This window comes from Coniophora puteana (assembly GCF_000271625.1).
Source record: "Coniophora puteana RWD-64-598 SS2 unplaced genomic scaffold CONPUscaffold_20, whole genome shotgun sequence".
In the NCBI taxonomy this organism is placed as follows: Eukaryota; Fungi; Basidiomycota; class Agaricomycetes; order Boletales; family Coniophoraceae; genus Coniophora; species Coniophora puteana.
Window position 1 is genome coordinate 293,227 of NW_006913072.1, and position 24,321 is coordinate 317,547.

The window sequence follows — 24,321 nt, forward strand, 5'->3', positions numbered from 1 at the left end:
GAAATCGTCGACCCATCGGTGGTGAACGGAAGTCATGACGCATGGTACGTCCTCACTGGATCGCGATTACTGCTAAGTCTCGCCGCTCACGTTCTTTAGATCGAAAGGATTGACGCTATCGTTAATCTGACGTGGGTTTAGACCCTCAAGTGTCTTCATGTCTTCGCAGGCATCTCAGGCGTTTCGCCGTGCTGGTACGTTCGCTGCTTATTAATTATTCCTGCATATTCCATCGAAGCTGAGGCTCATTCATCGTTTGCAAGCAGCCATCAGATGAACTTGTCATCGTCTACACGCCGACTGCGACGCTCGCTATCACCTTCCCATCATCCACCCTTACCAGGCAACCCGTTCAAGTCCGAACCGCGACTTGCAGTGTTATCCAGCTCGGCGTCGCGCACTACGGCGAGACTTTGAGCAAGATGCACAATTCTTTCGAACGCGTGCGCCTTTGGAGAGGAAAGTGGGGCGTCATTCTGGTCTCCTTCAGCGTCTTTCTCGTTAATGCTGCCGACGACACATGGTCCTACGCACGATGAATCCTGGTACTATCCTGGTACGTTCTCTCTTCACACACCCGACGCGGTCATCACGTCGCTCGATGCTCATCGCTCCCGACAGTACCATGAATGTGCGCAGCCCCGAACGTCGCTCGGCGTTCTGCTACCGTGACGTTTTCTTTTACCGCTCACTCTCGCGCCGCAGTTGCGTGTGCATCAGTGGTGTAGCTCGTCGTAGCTCGCAATGTCTGGGTGTTACTACCCTCGAGCGTACCTCCTGCGACTCGGTCGGGTCTCGTCTATTCCCTGTCGCTGAGCATGACGAGTCAGCCCCGCGCCGTGTTCATCGCGTGTCTACTTCCGTCGTTCATCCGTCTCTTGCTCCGTATCTAAGCACAGTGTATAACGCCATCACTCATGACGTATCGGTGCTTTCTCTACCCTCCGCTTTGACCCACAGCGTGAAGCCCGTATGTTACACAGTCCCTATTCTACTTCTTACGTTGGTGTGGACGTACCTGTCGGTTATTACTAGGTCCATAGTGTTTCCTCGCGTTCATTTCGGTGACCCTACCTACCATTCCCCTCGTCTACAAGGCGCGTGGTGAGCAACTCGCGCCGACTGGGTGAGGTAGTAGCTACGCCCTCCTGGTTTGTTTAGTAGTTCGCGTGTCTTGTGTTGTTGCCGCTCTCCACGTAGCGTTCATTACTTTACTGCTTCCTCTAAGTCTAGTTACATGGGTGCGGTCACGGTGTTACCATCGTCGACCCCTTGCCTGCAGCGGTTCAGCTGCAGTTACTTATTGTTATTGGAGTGTAAAAGGTGGAAGTATTGTGGTTACCTTAGCTGCTTGGTGTAGCACGGTACTTGGGTCTACTAGGTAATGAAGGAGGCTCTCTCTCATGGTCCCTCCGTGTCTTAGTACCTCACGGGTTACTATTGGTACACAATGCTAATCCTACACATACACCCTAATATGAATACATGTACATGACAACTCTGAACTACTCTTACATTGGCCAATGGCCCTCCAAAGCAAGAACTCAGTCAAATGACCTAGGCATTATCTCCACTGTCAGAGCTGGCTTGTCAGACATCTGCATACCATAAAAGCTGAGCACTTACATGTAGCACTTGGTCCAGTCAGTACCATGGACAAAATTTGTCATGTCCAACTTGACCTTGGCACCAGAACAAATGACCAATGTGTTTCTGTCCCAGTACAGGCCTGCTCTAGCCCACTTTGGCACCCACAGCATCAAGTTACCATCAGGGTCTTTGAGCCAGCCAGTGATCTCCCCATAGTAAGCCTCCCATGCCCAACTGGATGGGATTCCTAAAGAATTTGTATGGTTTGGAGCCTTGATGTACAAAAATTAGTGAACTACACATTATTCAAGTTATCTGCTTTACTTACATTTGGAACACCTATACCATGGCAAAAGTTGTTAGCTGCATTTCACAAGGTCACATAACTTTACATACCAGTAGGTGTCACATTTGTGGTGATGTCTTGTCCAAGTATTGAAACTTCCCACACTCTGATGGTCTTATCCCCTGAGCTTGACATGATGCGCTTGCCATTAGATGAGAATGTGACTGAGATCACACTATCAGAGTGTCCTTTCAATGGTCCCAGAACACACACTCCTGTGGCAGCATCCCACACTCTGATGGTCCTATCATCTGAGCCTGACACAATATGTTTGCCATCAGGTGAAAATGCAACTGAGTGTACCCAACCAGAGTGTTCTTTCAATGGTCTCAGAACACACTCTCCTGTGGCAGTATCCCACACTCTGATGGTTTCATCATATGAGCCTGACACAATATGTTTGCCATCAGGTGAAAATGCAACTGAGTGTACCCCACCAGAGTGTCCTTTCAATGGTCCCAGAGCACACTCCCCTGTGGCAGTACTCCACACTCTGATGGTCCTATCATCTGAGCCTGACACAATATGCTTGCCATCAGGTGAGAATGCAACTGAATTCACCAACTCAGAGTGTCCTTTCAATGGTCCCAGCACACACACTCCTGTAGCAGCATTCCACACTCTGATAGTTTTATCATCTGAGCCTGACACAATGTGCTTGCCATCAGGTGAGAATGCAACTGATTTCACCGAAGAATTGTGTCCCTCCAATGGTTCCAGCACACACTCTCCTGTGGCAGCATCCCACACTCTGATGGTCTTATCCCATGAGCCTGACACAACATGTTTGCCATCAGGTGAGAATGCAACTGATCTCACTGGGCCAGAGTGTCCTTCCAATGATTTTAGCATGGACTCTCCTATTGCAGCATCCCACACTTTGATGGTTTTATCATGTGAGCCTGACACAATATGTTTGCCATCAGGTGAAAATGCAACTGAGTGTACCCAACCAGAGTGTCCTTCCAACGGACCCAGCACATACTCTCCTATGGTAGCACTCCATATTCTGATGGTTTGATCATTTGAGCCTGACACAATGTGCTTGCCATCAGGTGAGAATGCGACTGATTTCACCAAAGAATTGTGTCCTTCTAGTGGACCCAGCACACACACTCCTGTAGCAGCATTCCACACTCTGATAGTCTCATCATCTGAGCCTGACACAATATGCTTGCCATCAGGTGAGAATGCAACCGAGTTCACCAGTTCAGAGTGTCCCTCCAATGGTTCCAGCACACACACTCCTGTGGCAACATCCCACACTCTGATGGTCCTATCATCTGAGCCTGACACAACATGTTTGCCATCAGGTGAGAATGCAACTGAGCTCGTTGGGCCAGAGTGTCCCTCCAATGGTTTCAGCACACACTCCCCTGTGATAGCATCCCACACTCTGATGGTCCCATCATTTAGGCCTGACACAATATGCTTGCCATCAGGTGAGAATGCAACTGAATTCACCAACTCAGAGTGTCCTTTCAATGGTCCCAGCACACACACTCCTGTAGCAGCATCCCACACTCTGATGGTTTCATCATCTGAGCCTGACATAATGTGCTTGCCATCAGGTGAGAATGCAACTGAGGTTATGCAATCAGAATGTCCTTCTAATGGTCCCAGTACACACACTCCTGTAGCAGCATCCCACACTCTAATGGTTTCATCCCATGAGCCTGACACAATATGCTTGCCATCAGGTGAGAATGCAACTGAGCATACCCCATCAGAGTGTCCTCCTAATGGGCCCAACACAACAACTCCTAACTGATAATCATACATGCAAACTAACCCTGCATCTGATCCTGCCACTACATTGATACCATTGGGTGATACTGCTATTGCAAGAATCTTATGAATATTCCCATTGATAACTCCCTGTGAAGATGGCCAGTTTGTAACCAACCCAGATGAAGTATCAGCACATGTAAATTTTGCATTGATGAGTTTCTTCCTGATAAATGATGCCTCAGGAAAAAACACCAGTGCAGAAATATATAGATGTGCTGTAGATTCCAAAAAAGGGTCTTTGTACTCTGTCAAGAATGCCAATGCATCAGCAGCCAAGCTTTTGATGTCCTCATCATGAGCCCAATGCCTGAGCATGTTCATGCAGCTTGATGCTGTTGGCAGTTTTTGCATCAAAGCCAAAACCTCGATCCAAAAGAATAGTTTTTCAAGTAACCAGTGTCTGATCAAGGTCTGGAGGTCTCTATCACCAACATCTGACACATGTTCCATCCAATGGCATGAAGCATATTTCAGCTGAATAGTAATGTTGGCTTCAATGTCATTTTTCAGCTCTTTTATGTCTTCATTCCTTTGGTAGGAAGTTGGTATGCAAGCCATGTTAAACCTGAGCTCTTGATCCATAACTTTTATAAGGGACTGGCATAAATACAGCATGTGATCTGGCATATTTATGCCAAACCTGGACTTGTTGCTTGGATCTAGTATCCAGTCTCTGAATGAAGTGTGCAAAGGTCTAACTGCATCACTATCACCCTCTGTTACTCCAGCTAAGAGAGAACCCATATGCTTTAGTGTAGCTTCTGCAATGCCTTTATTACCATTGCAGTCATGCAAGGTTTGAATAGCAGCAAGCGGTAGTGGGATTTTGGTTCCAAAGACAAATGCCAATACACTCCTGCAGTTGGACATACTGTCTTCATCAGGGTCAGGAAATATAATGTCCATGATAGATTCATACAATGCAGTCAAGTCTCGATTCTTGTGTGATGACTTCATGATTTGCTCATAGACAATGGAAGATGTCTTTCCTGCTGGGGGTTTGGACAATGCATTGCACACAGTTGAAGCCCATTGAAATAGTCCTTCAGATTTCAGAATAATCTGCTTTTTCTGATCATCCTTTAGCTGGTCAACACCTTTCAGCTTTTGGTGGACAAAAGTTTGTACATCTTCAGGAGAATGATGCAACTGTATCTTTTGAATATGGTCTTTACCAAGCTGATCCATAATTTCTGACTCTGGGCGAGCAGTCACAAGAAGTCGGACATGTAATGGTAGCTCATCTGCTTTTCCAGCTAGTGCTTCAAGAACAGAGTTTTTGTCCCCTCCTGCTTCATCTACTGCATCCACTACCAGTAACAATGGACCACACTGGGATTTCTCCACCTGATTCAGAGGCTCAACTATAAATGACTCAAACTGCCTTTTGGGAATTGTAGTAGTCCTCAGCTCCTTATCATTGGTAATTTTTTCACTGAGTTCAGACTTGAATGTCTGATTCCAATCAGCAAGATTTCTAGCCATAGTGCTGAACATCTTTTGGGCATCTCTACTTGAATCACCCCGTTTGCATGCAAAGGATGCCCCTGTTCTCCCCAAATCATGGTACTTTTTGGCCACAGAGTGGGCAATAGCAGATTTTCCTGACCCAGCAACCCCAGTCAGGAGAAGCACTTTGGGACAATCTGCTTCTGTGCAGTTGATCCACTGATCAATCTCCTCAAGCACTTGAGTGCGAGTGCCTGGTAAACACAACTTTCTATCATCTACACAAGCTGCACCACCAGCATATGACATATCATCCAGTGTCATCTCAGTCCCTGCAGAGAAATGATTAAGTCAAATGCAAGCATACAGCCTGTAGCACTATCCACCAACCTAGAGCCTCAACCTTACTCAAAATGCATGATGAAACTAGTTTAGTCTGGAGCCAAAGTTGACTATCAAAAGCCCTTTTCAGATCACTAAGACCATCTGTGAGCTCCTGGGCTTTAGCCTCCACACCTGGCCAGATGCCCTGCTTGAGCCTCTCCACTGAAAAAGTTTTAGACACACTCTCATATAAACACTAAGAGAACTTACAAAATGAGTCCTCAAAATATTCTTTAACATAGTAAGCACATTCAACAGTTTGCTTCACCAATGCTAGTGTAATGTCCTTCAACCTGAGATCCTCCTGAAGGCTCTCTATGCTTGGCCAGATGAGATCATACATCTCCTTCACCAACTTCAATAGTTTCAACACCAGACCATCTCTGTCAGACTGGCTTTTGATTGTCTACACCCAGTGTAAACAAAATGAGAACATGAATGCAATGCAAATTACCTTTGGAACCATGCCCAAGATTGACCAAGCAAGCTTGGCATATGGGTGAATCTGTGATTTTGTGTAAATCCAATATTCAACACGAATGATAGATTGACTGCTACCTCAGAAGCAACATCAAGAATCTTAATCAACACACTCAATTTCTCCAAAACTCCGTCACATGTGGTACCACATTCAGCTACTGCATCCACAACAGCTGGTACATCCTCCAGTCTAGCCAGTAGTGGAGGCATAGCAGAAGTATGCTCTGCATTTGCAGTGGCATCTGCAATGATGCTTGGTACAGCCCCCAACTGATCTCGGATATGCAACACCAACACCACGGGAGGTGAGGAAGACTGCAGCTGCAGCTCCATAGCTCCACTCGAGAGCATCTGTGCACTGAAGGTACACTTTGCACTATCTAATATGACATCTTTTCTAGTTCTATGGTGTCTGCGGAGGGTGACATCAAAGGCAGAACCTTCAGTGCTACACCACGTCACACCTATCAGATGACAGTAACAGACATACAACATGCAACTTACAATGAGTATGGCTCAATGTTCCACCTTGATTCACCACCCTTGGACTCCTTAGACTTAGTCCTCTTGGAGACATCACCAATGAAAGTGATCTCGACAATGAACTTGCCCTTGGGTAGAGCAGAAGCGGTGATGTGGTCTAGTAGTAACATATGACCATGAGGGACATGACATAGACACAACATGGTGACACTGCTTACCTATGATGTAGGACTGTGCTTGGTGGCTAGCACTAGCAACAGAACCTTGAAGCCCAGGGGTAGTACCTAGTCAAGGTGAAGTGAGCAGGTGCGCCATGCACATGTATGATGATGATGATGGTGACTCACCTGGGGCATTGGTGCCAATGACGGCAGGGGAAGGTGCACGGGTAGGGGTATTGTCAGGGGTATTGACAGCCGAAGTAGTGCCGGTGGGGACTAAACAGGTTCAGTTAAGAATTGAGGTGCTGAAGGGACCAGCAACATACCGGGCTGTTGGCTGCTGGAACGGCTGTGGATGGAACTGGGAATGTTAAGGAGCCTTGATAGCCTGCCACGGGAAGCGTCACGACGGTCGGGATCAGACATGATGCAGAGACGTTGGGTTGACTATAACAGTGTCAGCACACAGTGATGAGGTGTGTACGGCATGATGAGCACTTACCAATGAGGCGCTGGGACAAAAGTGAAAAGACGAGATAGGAGACGAGCAGGATGAGAGCTAGGCACGGCGAGCACTGCCGGGGTGAGACAATTGAGCGTCGACAGATGAGGGTGATCCCGGGAAGATATCCAGTGGTGGTGACGGCAGCGGCAGCGGCAACAGCAACAGCAACAGCAACAGCAACACGATGAACGATGCACAATGAGATGCACAATGAGGCAACGTGAGCAAGCAGCCTCACGATAACGAGGAGAGGAAGCGTACATACCTAAACGTGAGATAGAGCCGAGACGTTCGTGGTAGTGACCTGCAGGGACAGACGTTGGTCAGCGACGGCGTCCATGATGATGCAAGATGTCGACAACGGGATGAAACAGCGAGGGCCGAAAGCCGCCGATGAGCTCACGAACAACAATTGGTAGAACGTACCGGAGAGAGGACGTGAGGAGCGAAAGAGTCGTTGAGCGTTGAGGTTTTTCTTATCTGCGAAACGATCGATCAGCGACGACGTTCGAACACGACGAGAGTCGAAGAGGGAAGAGTGTGTTGCCCAGTGACGGGTCGGACAGTGGCGGGTCGGACGGTGCCGACGAGCACGAGGTAGGGATAGCGTACCTGAAGGCGAGTACAAGACGAGAGGGACGAGAGAAGATCTGCATAACGACGACATCAACAACCTCGACGGGTGGTAGAAGCTGACGAGGGGGTAGACGTACCCAATGCACGAAAATGAGACGAGAGACGAGAGACGTTTTTGAGGGGTTTGAGGTTTCTGAGGACGGAGGGTATGACAGGCAACGTTAGTCAAGAGACGCGGCGATAGGAGAACGGTTGGCATACCTAGGACGAGACGAAGAATACGACGACAGAATAGGAACAGAATCGAGGTCTTGAAGTTTCTGTAACCGAACGACGAGCAACACGAGTCAGAATACACCGCGAGGAATAATCGCATAGCAGCAGACCTTGAAGAGAGAAAGAATAGTACGAAAGAGACGAGATGTTTTTGTCGGTTTTAGAATTTCTGAGGTACGATTAGTGAACCGGAAAATGATACGGAAGATACGTCGCGATAAAAATGAGAGACATACCTTGAAAGGAGACGCAGAACGGAGGAAGAGAGACGAGATGTTTTTGTTATTTTGAGAGTTTCTGGAGGTAGGCGAGCGGAGACATTATCAGCGGGAGCAAAGTTCGAGATAAAGGGATCGCGGGGCATACCTTGAGACGAGAAGAGACAAGACGAGAAGGGAACAGAGCAAGAGAGACGAGATATTTTTGGGGTTTGGATTTTCTGTACGAACCGAATGCCGGTCAGAGCGAGAAGAAGAGGAGGAGGAGACTAGGAGGAGGAGGTTGACAGATGGAAGGTCAGATGGGCGTACCTTGACGATAGCGACGAGAGAAAGGCGTGATCCTTGGGACACTGCGGGATGGGCTCGATCAGCGTCGATCACGACAAGGATGAGAGGTGGAGGGACGAAGGACAAGGGAATGCGACGACTGTAACGCCGTCGGAGCGACATCCTCGCGATACAGATATCGATCATAACGACGACAAGACGTACCAGCAAGAGAGGTCGACACAGGGGAGACGGACAACAATCTTGACGACGATGAAGATAATGACGATAATTTCTGGGACGTTGAGCAGCGAAATTTTGAGGACGACGGAGAGCGATTTTACGACGAACGTAAGCACGGTATGGGGGTAGGAGGAGAGGGAAAGGGCGAACCACAGATTCACCCAGCAGCATCTCCCTCCACGCAGGATTGCGAGCGCCAGATTAGAGTTCGCCCTCTGAGGTCCCCGTCGCCTCGTGCATCAACGGGCACCGCAATGGACAGCTCGTTTCTCAGCGCTTGTGCAAGGCATTGAATTCGCGAAGCGTTGAACGTTCACGAGGGACACCCAGAGAGGCAGGATGGGTCCCGGATACGCGTTGGAACGTTGAGAAGGTGGTAATTTGAGCACGATGCACGATGCATGATGCATGATGCTCGAATAGAGTTCACTGGGGCATGCACACGGCATTCTGGATGCACACTGAGCCTTTGAGACGAGCTTGAGCGAGGTGAGTTGTTCGAGAGGATGGATTGCCCATGGAGCTGTTCACCATCCGGCTCTGGAGATACACTTCATGCCACCTCTCGGCCTTCCCCGAACCAATGTCCTCCCGAGGCGAAAATGGGAAAAACATACGTATGAGCAGGTCATAACGGTGACCATCCTGAAGTTGGTCCTTTCTAAGGCTGGGCGATGGACAGAAGATCACCTCTGAAACGGCGCTAAGACACGGCAAGTAGTTGACAAGGAGTCCGATGAGTGCTAGACTGCGATATGAGAGGTGGTGAGCGTGAGTGCTAGCTGAGCGGCGAGTGGAAGACGCGACGCGTCCGTTCTTGCGCCGATCCGCGTTCGTCAGCACGCTGACGGCAGATAAGCAGTGCTACAAGTCCGTGCATTTTCATTTCTGTACTGTGAAGCATTGACCCCGAGCCACAGTTATTCGAAGCGAAGCAACATACATCGAATAATAAGCCACGACCCTCGCCATTGGCCTCCAGTCGCTTGGCCGATTCATTCAAGTTACAGTAAAAGTTTACTAGTGCTACAGCTGCTACACGTTCACGGACTGGATATGCGGAATCGGAAAGATATATACATTACGAAGGATCGCGAAGTGGCGAGTTTAACAGTGAAAAGAAGTCAATGATGATGGTAGTAAGGTCAATGAACGATGATAGACAGCTACATGTTTTTCGCAGCACCAGGGCTTTGACCTCGACACCTCGACCACACGAATAGAAAACACGGCGAGAGCCTGAAAAATAACGAAAAATTAGTTCAGCAGGTGAGCTATGAATGAAACGAACAAACCTTCCAACACCTCAAACGGCGACCCAACCTCTTCACGCTCACGTCTTCCGCCCCCTCCACCCACCAATATTCCCAACGCCAAAGCTCCCAAAGGCACCACCAGGCGCTGGCACACCTGCGCCTGGAGCCATACTCACGCCCGCACCCGGTCCTGCACCCATAGGTGTACTTCCCATGTCCTGGACTGGGGGCAGCCCCAAGGGTACACCAGGGGTCGTCGGCGTACCAGGTCCGGTCGACTGCCGATGGCTAAAAGTCGGGCGGAAGGTCGAGTTGGGCATGGCCTGAATGGCCAGGAACTTGTTCGGGAGGGGACGGTCGTCGGTGTTGTACTAAAGTGTCATCGAGTGCATATTAGAGACATATGAGAGGATGAGGAAGATAAAAGCAACACGAACCTGGAACTCCAGCCCAATCCCATCCGCCTCACTAACATCCAACAGCTTCACGAGCTTCTTCCCGATCCCATTCAACCTCTCCACATCCTCCTTGCTCCGCGTCCACACCTGTATCCTATCCACCTTACTCCTCAAACTGACCACCGCCCCGCAAATATCGTCCCCCTCCTCGAGCTCCTGCCCGACCAGCGCCATCGTCAGCCACGCCCAGCAGCGGTCCAGCAGCGCGCTATTGTTCTTCATAGTCAGCACCCACTTGCCGCCCGACGCGTTTGACGGGTCCTCCCACATCGGCTTGATCCCCTGCTTGAACAGATGGTAGTTGCTGTTCTTATCAAGCGCCGAGGGCGGCTTGAGCCAGTTGAAGTAGCGGCAGTAGCCTTCGACGCTGTCGAATTCGCCGATAACCGTAAGACCAGCTTCATAGTCTGCGCGCTCGACGGGCTGCGGGTAGGCTGAGGCTGGGCCGGAGGCGGTGCCATCGCCAACAACGGGGGCAGGAGCGGGCGCGGGCGTGAATGGCACTTTAGTCTTGGTGTCGTGATAGATCACCCTGCGCAGGTACCATTAGCGACTACCCTCATGTAACGCATATACACAACAAGATACACACCAGTCAAACTGCAACGGATGCTCCGGCGCACGCACAGGCACACCGGGCGTCTTCGGATCCTCGATCATCGCCGCCTCGGGCGGGCGGGCGCTCCCGTCGATCGACAGCGAGCGCGTCTTCGCCAGCCTCGCCGTGATCGCATCCAAGCTGGGAATGTTCTTGTACCCCTTGACCTTCTTCTCGGGTGGCGCGGGCGGGTTCTCCGCGTCGTGCAGCTCGAGCCGGTCGCTCGTCAGCGGATCGGGCTCGCCGTTGCTTGCGACAGCGGCGGCGGCACCATCGGCGGCTGCGCCCGAGGTGACGGAGGAGGACAGCGAGGACTGGGGAAGAGGGCCGTCCTCAGGGATGGAGGGAGTGGTGGACTGGGGCGGCGTGGCAGTCGCAGCAGGAGATACAGAGCGGGTCGTCGGTGCATTCACTGCCATGGAATCGTTGGTCGAGGCGGACAGGGTGCTGGCTGCGCTGCCCGTGCGCAAGACCGAGACGGGAAGCCTGGGGCGGGACGCAGTGCTGCTGGATGATGTTCCAGCGTTGGCGTTGTTCAGTGACATCCTCGCTGCAAGCTGGTTGAGAGATGGAGGACGTCCACCTGCAGCCAGAGGAGAGGCCCGTTCAGGTTTTGGAGCATGAAGAGGGCCTGCAGCGGTGGTCGTGGGTGGGCTGGACATTGTCAACGACGTCGCAGGGAGCGGTCGATGGTGGATCGGAGGAGCGAGTGTCAAGCTCGACCGAGACGGAGACAGCCACAACTCGACACCATCTAACAGGGCACAGGGAGCACAGCCACACCTCCATACCATCTTCCCGCGCTCTGTTCCTTTTGTCCATCAGAACAAAAACAAAACAAGGGCCATCTAAATGACACCTCAAAATGATATCGTATTTAGGGCTTACTTAGCAATAATCGACAAGTACATTACTCTACTACTTTTGTACCCAGGTCACAAACATCACCAGGGCGTATTCAGCCCAATCCACTCCTGCAGTATCGTCGTCCGCTCCGTCCCAATCTGCCGCGTCATCTCGCCCTGCCGCGTGATGCCCTGCGCCTCAAACGAACTCAGCAGCTGCCCGTCTAAAATACCTTTGGATAGTGGCTTTGACACCGTTTCGTTCCGCACAATTCTACCAGGCGGTTAGTACATCAGAGAATTCTGTGAAGCTGTAAGCGAAGGACGCACCGGAACGCACGCGGGTTCAGCCCAGCAATATGCTGTACATTCCGTGTCAGCTGGCCCTGGAGCAGCTGCAGCCTCTTGAACGCCGCTTCATCCACCGGCGTGAGCGCTGACAGCGAGCCATCCCCGAAACCTGCCGCATCCCATCAGCATCTATGAAGCACGCAACGTAGTTGACATGAAGGCGACGAACCTGAGATCAACTTCGCCTGCGGAATCTCGTGTTCCGTCTTCGTCCTCCGCGCAATCGTCAACGTCGTCGAACACTCCTTGTGCCCGTGGAACTCGGTGTGGCACAATAGCTGTTGACCACTTCTTGATTCCGGATCTGCACCGCGTCAAACATAATACATAAACAATGGAAAGAAATATTCGCTTACCATTGGGATCGTATTCATACGCTCTTAGCACACCCTCCTCGTCCTCCGTCACAATCGACAGCTCGCCGTTCGCAAAGAAAAAGTCGACCGAGGCGGCGTATTGCCTCCGTATGTCCTTCGAGAGAATGACGAGCTTGTACGGATCCTCCTATGTTCCGGCACAACAGAATTTCAGCTCCAACTTCGGAGCGATAGTCAGCGGGGAAGGAGACGAACCTGGAACGCAACAAGCCACACGCTCTTCACCGCGTCTCCAATCAACAGCAGATTTTTGAGCGCCTTGAGCGATGTAACGTACACCCCTGCATCGAGGAACGCGACGCCCACGAGCCGCTCATCCAGATCAAACGCACGTATAAAGATCTAGTGTCCCTTAAGTTAGCCTCGAAATGTTCAAGGGGAAAAGTGAAACGCACCTTTTGTCCCATAGACGAAACCAAATACCCATTGATCCCGCACAGCGCCGTGACAGGGCCCTTCGCATCGTCCCTCACGCGCATCTTCAGCTTATACCACCGATCTAGTTTTGACGACGGGTCGGGCACGACTTCGACCACTTCGAAGATGTACGTCTGTGAGACACGTCAGCCTCGTTGCCATTAAAGGAGAAGTAAAGAAAAATAAGGGACGTACCGCTCCCCGCACAGCGAGATCCTCGCCCCTATTGATCGTCGTCCCCACCGCGACGAACTCTTTGCTGCCCGTCTCGGTGCTGAGCGTCTCGAGCGTGACGACTTCCACGGCGTTCACAAATTCGTTGGGTGCAAATTCATATCTACCCATCCGCATCAGCACCGGACTCTATACGGCTACAAAGAAAGAAAACACGTACCCGTCCAGCGTTATCCACAACTCCGGCGAAATCAACTCCAGCGTCGAACAGTCCGCCTTCGGGAAAGCCACACCAGGCGCTACAAAACATCAACGCCACCAATCAGCCAAACCATCCTGCACATCCAGCCTCAGAAACACAGGAAACCAAACGCACCATCCGGCTCCCAAACGATCGCCCCATCTTCATCATAACTCGCAAAGCTCGCCCACCCATCCGCACTCGCAATAACCAGCCCGCTCCCGTGCTCATACACCACCTTCCCGTACGTCCTCCCCTTCGGCACACTCCGGCTCGGCAACGGGCCGTGCACCTCCAAATCTGGCGCCCACTCCAGCAGCGTGGGACCCTCGTCCGAGTACACCAGAAAGTCGCCCCGCGACTCCCAGAGGGAGCACGCGGAGAACGCGTGCACGAGCGCGTGCCCGGAAGGATACAGGCGGACGCCGCCTGCGTCGGTGCGGATGATCCAGTGCGGCTTGTCGCCCGTGAGGAACGCGCCACTCAGCGTCGTGGACGAGCCCGGGTGGCCGGGGCGAGGAGGAGATGTCGTGAAAGGTATGAATGCGCGCGAGATGCGCTTTTGCTCCGCGAGCACGCTCGCTGTTGCCTTGGCGGACGCGGACGCACCATCGGATGACGAAGAGGAAGGATCATCCGTGGCGTGCTTGACGTCAAGTGTCTTTGATGCAACTTTGACAAATTTGATTTTGAGGTAGGCGTTGCGCGTACCGTGAGCGGACGGGTCGGGCGGGGGCGGATGGTGCACGGTTTCGTAGATGGCTACTTGGCCTGAGCGGAGGAAGACCTAGATAATAGCGGTTAGAACATTCTTCTCATCTAGAATTTGGGCGACCAACCATAAGATGCGGCGTAGGATTCGATTCCCCGAGCTGCGCCATAACGATGTTCTCAACATCCAGCTCTTGTGGCTTGCGCGGTGGATCCTGCGGAAGCGACAGCGCTGCCGGATCGTACGAGTCCGCGCAGACGTTATCAAGCGTCGCGATCAGCGTAGTCGAGAAGACCAAGGTTAGCTTGGGCAGCGTCCATATCTACTCCAAACAAGAAAACACCGTCAGCAGCATCTCCCAATTGCCTGAAAGAAGCGCACCTCCAGTACACCCTGTGGCCGCACCAAAACCAACCACTGGCTGTTCGTCGCAGCGTTCACAACACTCTGCATCGTCTGCGTCGCGCCCTTGTCTTTGTCGCCCTTTGATGACGCAGCAGCAGCCTTCGGATCCATGAACGCCTCAAACAACCCGCTCGTGTCTGCGAAGAAGCACCCTGCGATATACCTCGAGGACTATTATCGTCATCCATCCGTCAGCACCGCCAACTCACCCCAACGGTGATTGATACGAAGGGACGCACCTTTTCGCCCATAGGCGACATATCCTTTCTCCTGATTCTGCCCCGCTCCGGCTCGCCGATGAATAAGCCAAGCGTGTCGTCCTCGCGGATGATGAGCACCACCGGGTCGCAGATGCTGCACCACCGGATCTTGGCCCGTGGCATATTCCCGTCGGTGTCTTTGATCGACTGGCGTTCCGTACCATCTACACAACATCCAGATCACAATGAGCAATGATGGGAGGAAAAAAGACAGGGAAAAGAAGGGGGAGACGCACCGGGCTCAAGGACCCTGATCGAGTTCGTCATGACATGCAGAATTGCCGTACGCCCAAAGAACGGGCCTGCGCCAACGGTCGTGCCTGGTATGCGGGTCGGGATGGCCAGGTCGGTTCTTGTGGACCGTGTCGCAATCTGTCCAGATTTAGTGTCAGCATCCATTCTTCGGCCCGGGGAGAGCTGAGGGGAGAAAAGGGCGTACTCGGGAGACTCCAGGACTCGGATTCGCATCCGTGCTGATGACCACCGTATCATTCGCGAGCTCCGGATTTGGGCCAGCACCTGCAGATGAAGCGGCGCTTCCGCGCGGCGACTGTTTCACGGAGATAGACCAGATACCACGGGCGCCACCGAGGACGTGTAGCTTACGTTTTGTGCGTATTGGAAGGTCGCGCTGCGAGGGAGAAGACAGAAGACATCAGGCAAATGCTATGATACGATGTGAGGTGGGCTTACCTGGAAGAGCGTGAACCCGCCGAGGTGCTCAGCGCCAGTTGAGGCCACGAGCTCGGGTACGTATCGGTCCTATCGTGGAAGTTGCGTTAGCAAGCAGACAGGCTGGGGAAGAATGAAACGTGAGCGCACCCCCCATTTACCGAGAGCAAATGCCATATCGAGAATAGGACCATGAGCGGGTATCGCGTCACAGAATGCGAAACGCAGAGCCTCTTCCGCACTACCAGAGGAGGGCTGAGACGTGAGCGTGGTCGGCCCGTACAAGTCTGTGATATGCGTCTCAGTGTTCGATCTGAGGCAGGATAAAACTCAGGTACATACCGTCATCGTCATCCAAGTCCACGTCCATCTCCATCCCCGCATCCTTATTCTCCACATGCCCGTTAGCACCACTCCCATTCACCCCGTTCCCGTTCGCAGCGGCAGTCTCTTCAACACGCTCCGCCGACAACAGCGTCGCTGGACCAACAATAGAGCCAACGAACACCATTCGCCTCTCCTTCGCCTTCTCCCCTTCGCCTTGGCCCTGGCCCAAAGCTCGCTGTGGTGCCTTGACACGCACAACCGTCGCCGGCATAACCGTTTGCCCTACACAGGGCCCCACGTCCACACGCCCAACACTGCGTCCCTCCGTAACCAACCTCACAACGTGCATCTCCCCGCTCCTCAGCACAAGCAGCAGTGCAGTCGGCGTGAGCAGCAGCGGGAAGGCGCCCTCCAGCGCGAGCGGCTTCACGTCTCCCTCCGCGTCTTTGGCTGTGCCGCCGGTGAGGTACGCGTTGCTGATGCTCAAGTCACTCGTGCGTGTCGCCCACCCACTGACGGCTGCGCCGACGCAGCGTGCCTGGTCCGCGTAGAGCACCGCGTCGGGTGTGAGGACGACGACGCCGTGTGCGTTGGATGCGCCACCGCTCAAGCCACTGGTGAAGTCGGGAGGGAGCGTCGCGGGCGAGAGGGAGAATGCGTCGGAGGGAAGGCCACGTAACGTGGAGAGGATGGGGAACGTGCACGAGAGGAGATCGAGGGTGAATGTGACGACGAGCGTTGTGTCGCGGTGTTCTTTGAGTCGACTGAAAAACAAATAGTGAGTCGAGCTCGATGATGGAATGACAGCCAAGATAGGGTGAGGTCGAAATTGGTCTCAGGAGTGCTCACCCGGCCCATGTCTGTTCACTCTGGCAAAGCACCGCGAGGGTGGGGTTATTAAACCCGGGAAGGAAAGCAAAGTCAATGACATTGCACAAAGACGAGTCTACGTCCACAGGTAGGTCCAATATGAACGACGGCGAGTACGGTACATCCCTTCATTTTCCGAAGTCCGCCGGTGCGAGCAACAAAAAGACGGCATCGCACAAGAGGAAGGACAGGGCGAAAATTGAGTCAGCATGAAGTAAGCTGACAAATGGTATGACATACCGCATGCCCTCGGTTTCCCCCTCTCCTTCGATAACGTCGAACTCTGCTTGAGTCTGATAGAAGGGTAGAATTGCTAAGGCATTGTTGGGCAACGAAAGCGCTGCACATCGCGAAAGAGGGTCGACTCGTAGAGACGAACGGAACAACGGAGCATCGATGGACATCTAGAGAGTTAGGATTAGTTGACGAAGACGCATGTGACATCAAACAAGTCCTTACTAGCTGCTCGGACCGTTCATACGTGTGAATGGAAACTGTAATGAGGTCGTGCGCGGCATCTGACCACTCGAGGAGGGCAATCTAGAACACGACAAGGTTGAGCGTCGTAGTTCAGGTATCGAAGCAACTTTACACACTTTGGCATCCTTGAACGAGACAAGAAGACGGTCCATTCGGTCTTCATTGGAGGATATGGTGCGTATACAGTCCATGCCCGTGACAATCCCATGTACGACATGTTCTCTGACGAAGTGAAAGCGGGTGACGGTGGGGGGACCTGATGAAGTGGACTAGAATGTTGAACACATAGTCAGCTTGGTTGATAACAGCAAGGAATGAAAGAGCCAAACACACCTTAACGGAACCCATATTCACCCAACCGTCGCCGCCCGTGTCCATCTCAACCTCGCCCTCCACCGCCTCAGTTCCCTTCCTCACATGCGACTTCCGCTCCTTCTCAGCCTCCACCTGGGACGAAAGCGATGCAGCATCCTCGCGGACCTCGTATATGCGTATGATATTGGAGCGTGCAGTGACGAGGTTGGACAGAACGCGAGAAGACGAAGTAGAGTACTCGTTGAGAGACGAAGGCGTGAGTTTGAGTGATACAGCAAACTCTGTGCCGCTCGCAGGGAGGATGTCGTGTCGGAGAGCGTGCATGTTTGACAGCACTCGCGATGCAAATATGCGCCTCTGCCAGTTGCAAGTCAACTGGAGGAGTTTCGCGCGTGTCTCTTTGGCTGCCGTCCGCCCGCGTTTCCTCTTTGGGTTTAACTCCGGACCGAGCCGACGGGCGCCTCTAGCTGAGCGCCTATCTGAGCCTGCCATCTCGCCTTGTTCGACAGTGAAGTACTTTGAATTGACGGTGTAATCATACGAACGTCGCTAGTGTATCATATATAGCTATTGACATATATACGAATCAAATCGTTTGCGAGTCAAAAATGTACGTATACACGATGGTCAGTCTCCATTGCCACTTTCGCTTCCTGAACCCGGCGTCTGTTAATGGCGATGTTAGATAGATCCGGTTGGGGTCGGTTGGTCGGAATGATCGATGGAACACCTTTTCCCAGACTTTCAATTTGCTTGCAACCATGCTGGTTTGGTGACACTTTGATAACCGCTGTTGGAACAGAGGTGCAGATGTCATCAAAGACGGTAGAGGATGGCCTGAGAACCGTATATCCATCGTAGCCTTGGACATAGTAAAGCTCCCGCTAGACTCTGGCAGTAACGGAGAGCAGGATGGGCTGTTTGACGAGCTATTTAATCATTATTGCCTGATTCTCTGCATGAAGATGCGCCTCATCTCATTAATATTTTATTCCCAACATCCTTCTAGCATGTTTTTGTCTATATGAATGCTAACGGCTGAACAGGCAATGGTCACCGAACTCTTCAGCGCCAGCGTTCGTCTCAACCTGTCATGCATCATGTCGTAGGCAGGGCTGCTCCTCTATGACTAGCATTTCTCCATCCAACTGGTACATGATGCTTGCTAAATACAACCTTTATCACGCTACTGGATGTGCCTCGCATCATGGAAGTCAACATGAGCTGAATTGAACTGAACCAAAGGCAGATAGCTATCTAGATACGCATGAGATGTGCACTGCTATCGTTTGATTCCATCTTTCCCCTCAGTAGTAGACTTGTCGTGCTCTTTCCAGGACCCAACGGGACTTCCGATAAGATCCCACGCATGCACATCTTCTTTTTAACTCGACTTGCTTATCATTACAGCCTGGGGCTGTATACATTGATGCTGTAAACGGCCGCATTATTTTCTTGTGCCGTACGTCTACCCACATGCGGCAACTGTATCAGACTATTTACAAGTTGAACTACCGTTCGGCCCGAGGCGGCCTTGTGGAGCTCATCATTGAACTGCGACGTCAAGCTAATGGTGATTCCTTTTGTTGGATTTGAGATCCGGCAGTAGTGACTGCGTGTAAGCTCCGAGAATATATGGAGGCAGAAGCTCTGGCAAACCAAGCCCTATATACTGCGGATACCCTAAATTATTTATGAAGAAGCGTATATGTTTCTATCTAGTATGAAGGTAGTCGAGAACCGACTAGAAGCGCAATCGGCGGATTGCCCCATTTGAGCGTGAATCCTAAAACCTTTGTTGGCCGATGGGAACGAGGATGTCAAGGAAGTAATGGGGTTTACCATCTATGAATTATTGGAAAACCGTTGAGGCCATTCGTTTGTCCTCTCAATGCATACCGCCTCATATTAGCGCACGATGGGGAAGAAAGAATGTTTCAACAACGTTTTGGCAAGAATTCACAGAGTCAAAGCCTCAATTCAATCTCCGAGATGAGTCGGATGCCTACATCATGAGGCCAGTCTCTCGAGCAGCACTACCGATGTCGGCTCCAGCAATAAGGACGTGCTACTCCTGGAATTTTAGGTAAAAGACCATTTTCTGCACAGGATGGCTATCACCGAAGCTCGCGAAGTCCCCGCCTTGGTGTTACGAGACCCATGAGGTCGCTTGTGGTACCTTAGATGATAGTAGATAACAGGAGAATTTCCGCGCGATGCGTGTACGGTGTGGGTATATCAGGTGCTCGATCAGTCCCTTGCATCTTAATATTGACCATCAGAAGTTACAAGCCTATTCTCCAGGCTCGCCTCCTTCAGTACCTAGGACTGACTTTCTAACACATCTTTTGAGTTTGATCCTGCAACGGCGGCGTTTTACTTAACTGCCATGTCACCAATCACGACGAATACATTGTCGCATCACCATCCCACTAGTTTTGGACACAAGACAGAAGCGGCTCTCACGCCGCTACGGCATATCGGAGTTTCCAGAGGGCCTATCTTAGGACAAAGGCTTGACAAAAACGTACAATAGACAAACGAACAAAATTTAGTAGTGTAAGGTACAAAACGGCTCTGAGGCGCCCACATTAGTTTTAAAGTGTTTCCTATTTGACAGAAACCTAGTATGTGTTCACAAAAACCAACGCTCCGCCGAAACCAACGTAATATGTCAGGCCAGAGTATACACTCTCATTGGGGATAGAGACTCGATGTCCTCTGCTTGCACTTATAGATAGCTAGAGGTATATCCGAGTCATAGAGTGGATTACGGATGGAACAATTCTCTTTAGGCCTTACGTGAATGGTTTCTTCGATGTGATCCAAGACTTTATCTTCCTGATCCGACCCCTCGAATTTCACCACCAGTGGCTCCGCATGGTTGCATTGGCATTGACCATGCTTATCTCCACTTTATTCGACGTTAGAACAAGCCAAGCATCAAAGTGATGGTTTGCAATGATGATTTGTTCCTAAAGAAGACATGGGACTGCTTGTGAGAAGCATTAACGCCCCAAGGCTCTCACCCCATGACGATAACAATTGATTTGTACTGGACCTTTCTTGTAACTAAGCGTGCACTCCGCAGTTGACTGGTCCTAGCTTTAGTTTATATAAAAGCCAGTTGGATTTCATGTACTCCCTCATCGTCTACTCTTGCATTTACTCAAGGTCCTCGAGAAAGCCATGAAAATCACCGTTTCAGTCTCCTTCGCGGCCCTTATCCTTCTGGTGATGCAAACTCACGCCTCGCCCGTTGCAGCTCCGGGTGTGTTTTCCAACGTTACTAGCCTTATAATGATGAATTGCTGATGCCTGGCATTGTGTTTAGAACCTGAAGATGACTGCATTGGAAGAAACTGCGTCTGCGATGTCTGTTAATTAGTCCGGCACGCCGACAGGGTGTAGCGGTGGGTTAGCTACTTGTAGTATGATCTTACGAAAGTCCACTCAGATAAAATTGAAGTTAGCAGTGCGACTTTACATCAAGAAATAGACTTGCTGATGCATTGCACATATAATGGCCTTTGGAGTAGCTCACATTTTGTCAAGTTGGGATCTGTACCTTTGATACATAACAATGAAAATTTGAGTGCCACCAAACACGTTGTTGATCGTAAAAGCAAAACGAGTTGGTGATGTGCCGTGACGCATACGGGCACCGATTCTGGGCTTCCCTAAGCTGATTATCTAGTAGACACATAAATAAAACGACAAAGGCATTAGAACAAAAGGCCCGTATTATCCTGCGTAATATATTAGGTAATACAGCTCCTGTAATCTCAATAATATCAAGGTGAAAATCTGTTTAGTTACATGAGTTTTAGAGATAATAAAGCTTAGATCCTGCCGGAATTCCACGTACAGACATCGCTTAAGCTCTGGGGAGGAGTGCCTTTCGTCCGTCCTCCATGATTTGGAACTGGACGTTCTCGCCAACCTCAACTGCTTCCGTTACCCTACTGGTGCACTTTGCAGTCCATTGCTATTATTTGCTATGGAACGGAGAGCGTCACCCACATTAGTTAGGTCAAAATCATCCTTAAGAGCTATTGCATCACTCCAGCTTTTGATCACGAATCCATCCCAAGTTAGTGTACACAAATAGCAATATATTCTGCATCATTCATTTTCACATCCGTAAAGCTTCATGGCAACAAAGGCTAGCGATGCTATTGACGTGAACTATAGTAAAGGAATCGAGTTCTGAGGTATCTCACAGTCGTAGCACATACTTGTACTGATGGTGGTCAGTTTCCATCCCCTTCTTTGCTTCTAGAGCTCGACGTCTGTTCATGGCAATGATAGCTGGATTCCGACCCTCAGACTCCGGTATATCTTCCGCTGTCCTCACAGCCGCAACCGCGCAAGCGTACGCCGAGCTGTAGCGTTTGAGATGCAGCCACAGGGAAGCCGCACTCCCTAAGGTTTTTGCTAGCATCTGCCGCACGCCTTGCGTTTCTTTTCCATATAGAGAGCCGGAGTGATCGTTGAGGCCCACGAGCGCCACGAGAAGCTCAGTTGCCGAGTGGTATGCATTACATGCCCGTGTGCAGGCAACGAGGTCTTTTCTCAGGATTGTGCATTGACTTCCTGCTTCGACCTGACTGTTAGCTTTATCGATACATATTGCGATGACGCGCCGAATGACATCTGGATGTGTTATTTGTTGAATCTGAGCCAAAGACGTCGTAGAAGAAAGGCCATGGGGAGGTTTATGAAGCAGCTGTATGTTTGTGAGGCCATTCCGATGTGCAAGGACTGCGAGCAAGCGGATGAGAGCTATAGCACCCAGAACGTCCATCGGTGGGCCTGCGTTCATCCTTTCAACCCCCGTCGCTATGCCGTCTGGTATTTGATCGCCATGAAGGTACTTTTGGGATGTTGTATCCGTCAATGCCTCGTATGCGATACGTAGGAATGACTCGATTTCGATGTTCTTGATCCCGCAGTGGTCGGAGACGTGAGAGAGAGAGATGATAAGACGAAGCATAGCAACGCGAGCTCGAACTATAGAGGGAAAGAAGTCTCGTTAGTTCATTAACTTCACAAGAGAAGCACATGCATATACCGTGATCTCTCTGAATGCTATTGTAAAGCGTCTCTTTGGGCGCATTTGGGATCAAGGTATCGGGTTTACGCAGTTTTCTGGCACAGTTTCTTGAGTATCACACGGATATCTCAGATCACGAAGACAAATTCTACTCACTCTCTTATCGCAATCTCGTCCTCCTCATCTTGCTTGGTAAAGATAGCTATGATTCTCTCTGACCAATCCTGGTTTTGCGTGAGGAGTTTCAGTGCCTCTGTGACGTGCCGCAGATCTAGTAACTCCGATGCTAGTTCGGCTGGGACAGCTATTCCTGGGATCAGGTATCGAGGGGAGCGGAACATTGCGTTGAAGCTCTCGCAAGCCAGAGCTGCTGCATCGGACTCGGGATAATACGTCGGACGCTCCAGGATTGTGCAGTCCAGTAGTAGATCTATGACGATAGGCCTGCGCTTTAGAATACGGCTCCAAAGCCTCAGCGGCACCGCTTCACTCGACGAAGCAATAGCATAGACTGCTTGCATGGCATCCTGTTGAACAAGGCCAAAGATACGATTATCGGTGCATTGCCTGGTGGTATCATCTTGGTTCCACAGGCTCGTGTTTCGAAAATCGGGATACATGTTATGCTGCCAGCTTGTGTATGGGTTGTTCAGCTCCTGAGAGTTAAGGTCTGGATCTTGAAGGGCGCAAGTGCATAGAGTTTCTAGAATGGCGCCAACAGATGAGGAGGAAATGGTTTGGGCAAGATTAAACTTGTTCGCTACTAGTAGGTGCTCTAGCATCTTGATGGCGGTTATACGCCAATACATCACACCGTGGTTTACACGCTAAGAGGCATCGCATCGGAGACTACCGCTTTAGCCTTCCCCCGTGTTTGATTGTACTCGCAGAGCTCACCCTTAAACAAAAGTCGAGAAACGCAAGTTTGCGCAACTTGTCGAATAGCAGTGAACATTCTTGGATACTACCAGTGGACAGCAGTGACTTGATGGTGTCCATCGCCACGAACTGAGGAGTGATTTCGTATACAGTGCTCAACGTTTCCTGTAGTTTCATTGGTCCGTTCATAGAGACGGCTACCAGTGCCTCTACCAAGCCTGCTTGGGTGTACGTCTTTACGAGGGAGTCCCAATGCCCTTCCTGACCAAGTCGTTCTTGTTCTTTTGCTTGCTCTTCTGATCTGGTCCCTGCAATCTTCTTCTGAACACAATCCTGAGAAAAGAAAGGATGCTAAGTATCAAACAACCACTCATACGATCTACTCCTACCAGGAAGCACCACCTGTAAAGGGCGTTGCAATCCGGATCGCTTATGATGGCAAATGATTCCGTGAGATAGTGCGAAAGCTGCGGTTCTGGCTGTGCCAGTGCTAGCTCGACTTGATTTCTTCCTTGCACCAGAAACTCCGAAACTTCCTGTTGAGTACGAAGCACCATGATGGCTCGATAAGGTTTGCTTGTGAAGGCTCGTGTGTCGCCGTCGCTTGGCCGTCGCTACACGAAACAGCAGAGGGCTGCGCCGGCGCCATCCGAGAGCGGAGTTTGGAACCAAACGCTACATAACCACTCGGGGTCTTGGACAGTTTTATGTTTCCGCACCCTACCGATGTCCCTGTGAACTACTAAGAAACAATGAAAAGTTCGAGGGGTATGATAGGGTTTGATCCTGAGCGAAAACGCGTAAGCTCCAGTATATCACCAGGGGCACCGACTTTGGTGTCTCGGCCGACCCACAC

General features: G+C 51.0%; 9 protein-coding genes across 9 annotated transcripts; 2 read left to right on the forward strand and 7 right to left on the reverse strand.

Annotated features, from left to right (window-relative positions):
• Positions 1-157: 157 nt before the first annotated feature.
• Positions 158-539, forward strand: CONPUDRAFT_160098 (uncharacterized protein; the record flags this gene model as incomplete). Its single annotated transcript, XM_007777214.1, has 2 exons — positions 158-194; positions 274-539. 2 exons carry the CDS (start codon positions 158-160, stop codon positions 537-539), a joined length of 303 nt encoding a protein of 100 aa, XP_007775404.1.
• An 86-nt stretch (positions 540-625) lies between these two features.
• CONPUDRAFT_93907 (uncharacterized protein) lies at positions 626-1,108 on the forward strand (the record flags this gene model as incomplete). Its single annotated transcript, XM_007777215.1, has 1 exon — positions 626-1,108. The coding sequence occupies one exon, from the start codon at positions 626-628 to the stop codon at positions 1,106-1,108; it is 483 nt and encodes a 160-aa protein (XP_007775405.1).
• A 514-nt stretch (positions 1,109-1,622) lies between these two features.
• CONPUDRAFT_67448 (WD40 repeat-like protein) lies at positions 1,623-5,509 on the reverse strand (the record flags this gene model as incomplete). The annotated part of the gene is made up of 4 exons (XM_007777141.1): positions 1,623-1,862; positions 2,300-2,500; positions 2,558-3,307; positions 3,812-5,509. Coding segments are annotated over 4 exons (2,889 nt in total), but the record flags the coding sequence as incomplete, so codon positions are not given.
• Positions 5,510-6,540: 1,031 nt separating this feature from the next.
• Positions 6,541-8,172, reverse strand: CONPUDRAFT_170118 (uncharacterized protein; the record flags this gene model as incomplete). Its single annotated transcript, XM_007777216.1, has 11 exons — positions 8,152-8,172; positions 8,027-8,085; positions 7,903-7,958; positions 7,802-7,839; positions 7,616-7,669; positions 7,455-7,493; positions 7,187-7,259; positions 7,011-7,131; positions 6,871-6,960; positions 6,742-6,807; positions 6,541-6,680 (listed from the first exon to the last, which is right to left on the reverse strand). Exons 8-11 carry the CDS (start codon positions 7,108-7,110, stop codon positions 6,541-6,543), a joined length of 396 nt encoding a protein of 131 aa, XP_007775406.1. The 5' UTR covers positions 7,111-7,131; positions 7,187-7,259; positions 7,455-7,493; positions 7,616-7,669; positions 7,802-7,839; positions 7,903-7,958; positions 8,027-8,085; positions 8,152-8,172.
• Positions 8,173-8,178: 6 nt separating this feature from the next.
• Positions 8,179-8,948, reverse strand: CONPUDRAFT_140511 (uncharacterized protein; the record flags this gene model as incomplete). Its single annotated transcript, XM_007777217.1, has 5 exons — positions 8,179-8,210; positions 8,278-8,338; positions 8,408-8,480; positions 8,572-8,612; positions 8,755-8,948. Coding segments are annotated over 5 exons (378 nt in total), but the record flags the coding sequence as incomplete, so codon positions are not given.
• A 63-nt stretch (positions 8,949-9,011) lies between these two features.
• Positions 9,012-9,221, reverse strand: CONPUDRAFT_93908 (uncharacterized protein; the record flags this gene model as incomplete). The annotated part of the gene is made up of 1 exon (XM_007777218.1): positions 9,012-9,221. One exon carries the CDS (start codon positions 9,219-9,221, stop codon positions 9,012-9,014), a length of 210 nt encoding a protein of 69 aa, XP_007775408.1.
• A 496-nt stretch (positions 9,222-9,717) lies between these two features.
• On the reverse strand, positions 9,718-11,798 carry CONPUDRAFT_113411 (translation initiation factor eIF4e). The gene is made up of 4 exons (XM_007777219.1): positions 11,079-11,798; positions 10,466-11,018; positions 10,068-10,399; positions 9,718-10,011 (listed from the first exon to the last, which is right to left on the reverse strand). Exons 1-3 carry the CDS (start codon positions 11,744-11,746, stop codon positions 10,106-10,108), a joined length of 1,515 nt encoding a protein of 504 aa, XP_007775409.1. The 5' UTR covers positions 11,747-11,798; the 3' UTR covers positions 9,718-10,011; positions 10,068-10,105.
• A 148-nt stretch (positions 11,799-11,946) lies between these two features.
• On the reverse strand, positions 11,947-17,909 carry CONPUDRAFT_133073 (uncharacterized protein). Its single transcript, XM_007777220.1, has 22 exons — positions 17,549-17,909; positions 17,332-17,484; positions 17,195-17,275; positions 16,976-17,139; positions 16,715-16,861; positions 15,881-16,629; positions 15,689-15,825; positions 15,560-15,628; positions 15,306-15,497; positions 15,103-15,238; positions 14,846-15,030; positions 14,583-14,777; positions 14,329-14,523; positions 13,625-14,276; positions 13,469-13,547; positions 13,270-13,411; positions 13,053-13,208; positions 12,853-12,999; positions 12,637-12,784; positions 12,450-12,584; positions 12,260-12,389; positions 11,947-12,203 (listed from the first exon to the last, which is right to left on the reverse strand). Exons 1-22 carry the CDS (start codon positions 17,852-17,854, stop codon positions 12,029-12,031), a joined length of 4,473 nt encoding a protein of 1,490 aa, XP_007775410.1. The 5' UTR covers positions 17,855-17,909; the 3' UTR covers positions 11,947-12,028.
• Positions 17,910-21,749: 3,840 nt separating this feature from the next.
• CONPUDRAFT_170121 (uncharacterized protein) lies at positions 21,750-24,017 on the reverse strand (the record flags this gene model as incomplete). Its single annotated transcript, XM_007777221.1, has 5 exons — positions 23,855-24,017; positions 23,484-23,798; positions 22,743-23,413; positions 22,605-22,681; positions 21,750-22,543 (listed from the first exon to the last, which is right to left on the reverse strand). Exons 2-5 carry the CDS (start codon positions 23,652-23,654, stop codon positions 21,750-21,752), a joined length of 1,713 nt encoding a protein of 570 aa, XP_007775411.1. The 5' UTR covers positions 23,655-23,798; positions 23,855-24,017.
• Between the last annotated feature and the right edge of the window lie 304 nt (positions 24,018-24,321).

Excerpts from the sequence above, each read along its gene's own strand:
- CONPUDRAFT_113411 (XM_007777219.1), bottom strand. The coding sequence starts at position 11,746 with ATGTCCAGCCCACCCACGACCACCGCTGCAGGCCCTCTTCATGCTCCA. Across the intron at positions 11,019-11,078 it reads CATCCGTTGCAGTTTGACTG|GGTGATCTATCACGACACCA; the intron begins GTGTGTATCTTG and ends GTACCTGCGCAG. Across the intron at positions 10,400-10,465 it reads GGATTGGGCTGGAGTTCCAG|TACAACACCGACGACCGTCC; the intron begins GTTCGTGTTGCT and ends ATGACACTTTAG.
- CONPUDRAFT_133073 (XM_007777220.1), bottom strand. The coding sequence starts at position 17,854 with ATGCACGCTCTCCGACACGACATCCTCCCTGCGAGCGGCACAGAGTTT. Across the intron at positions 14,778-14,845 it reads TGTCGCCTATGGGCGAAAAG|TCCTCGAGGTATATCGCAGG; the intron begins GTGCGTCCCTTC and ends TGACGATAATAG. Across the intron at positions 12,390-12,449 it reads GCAGGCGAAGTTGATCTCAG|GTTTCGGGGATGGCTCGCTG; the intron begins GTTCGTCGCCTT and ends GGGATGCGGCAG.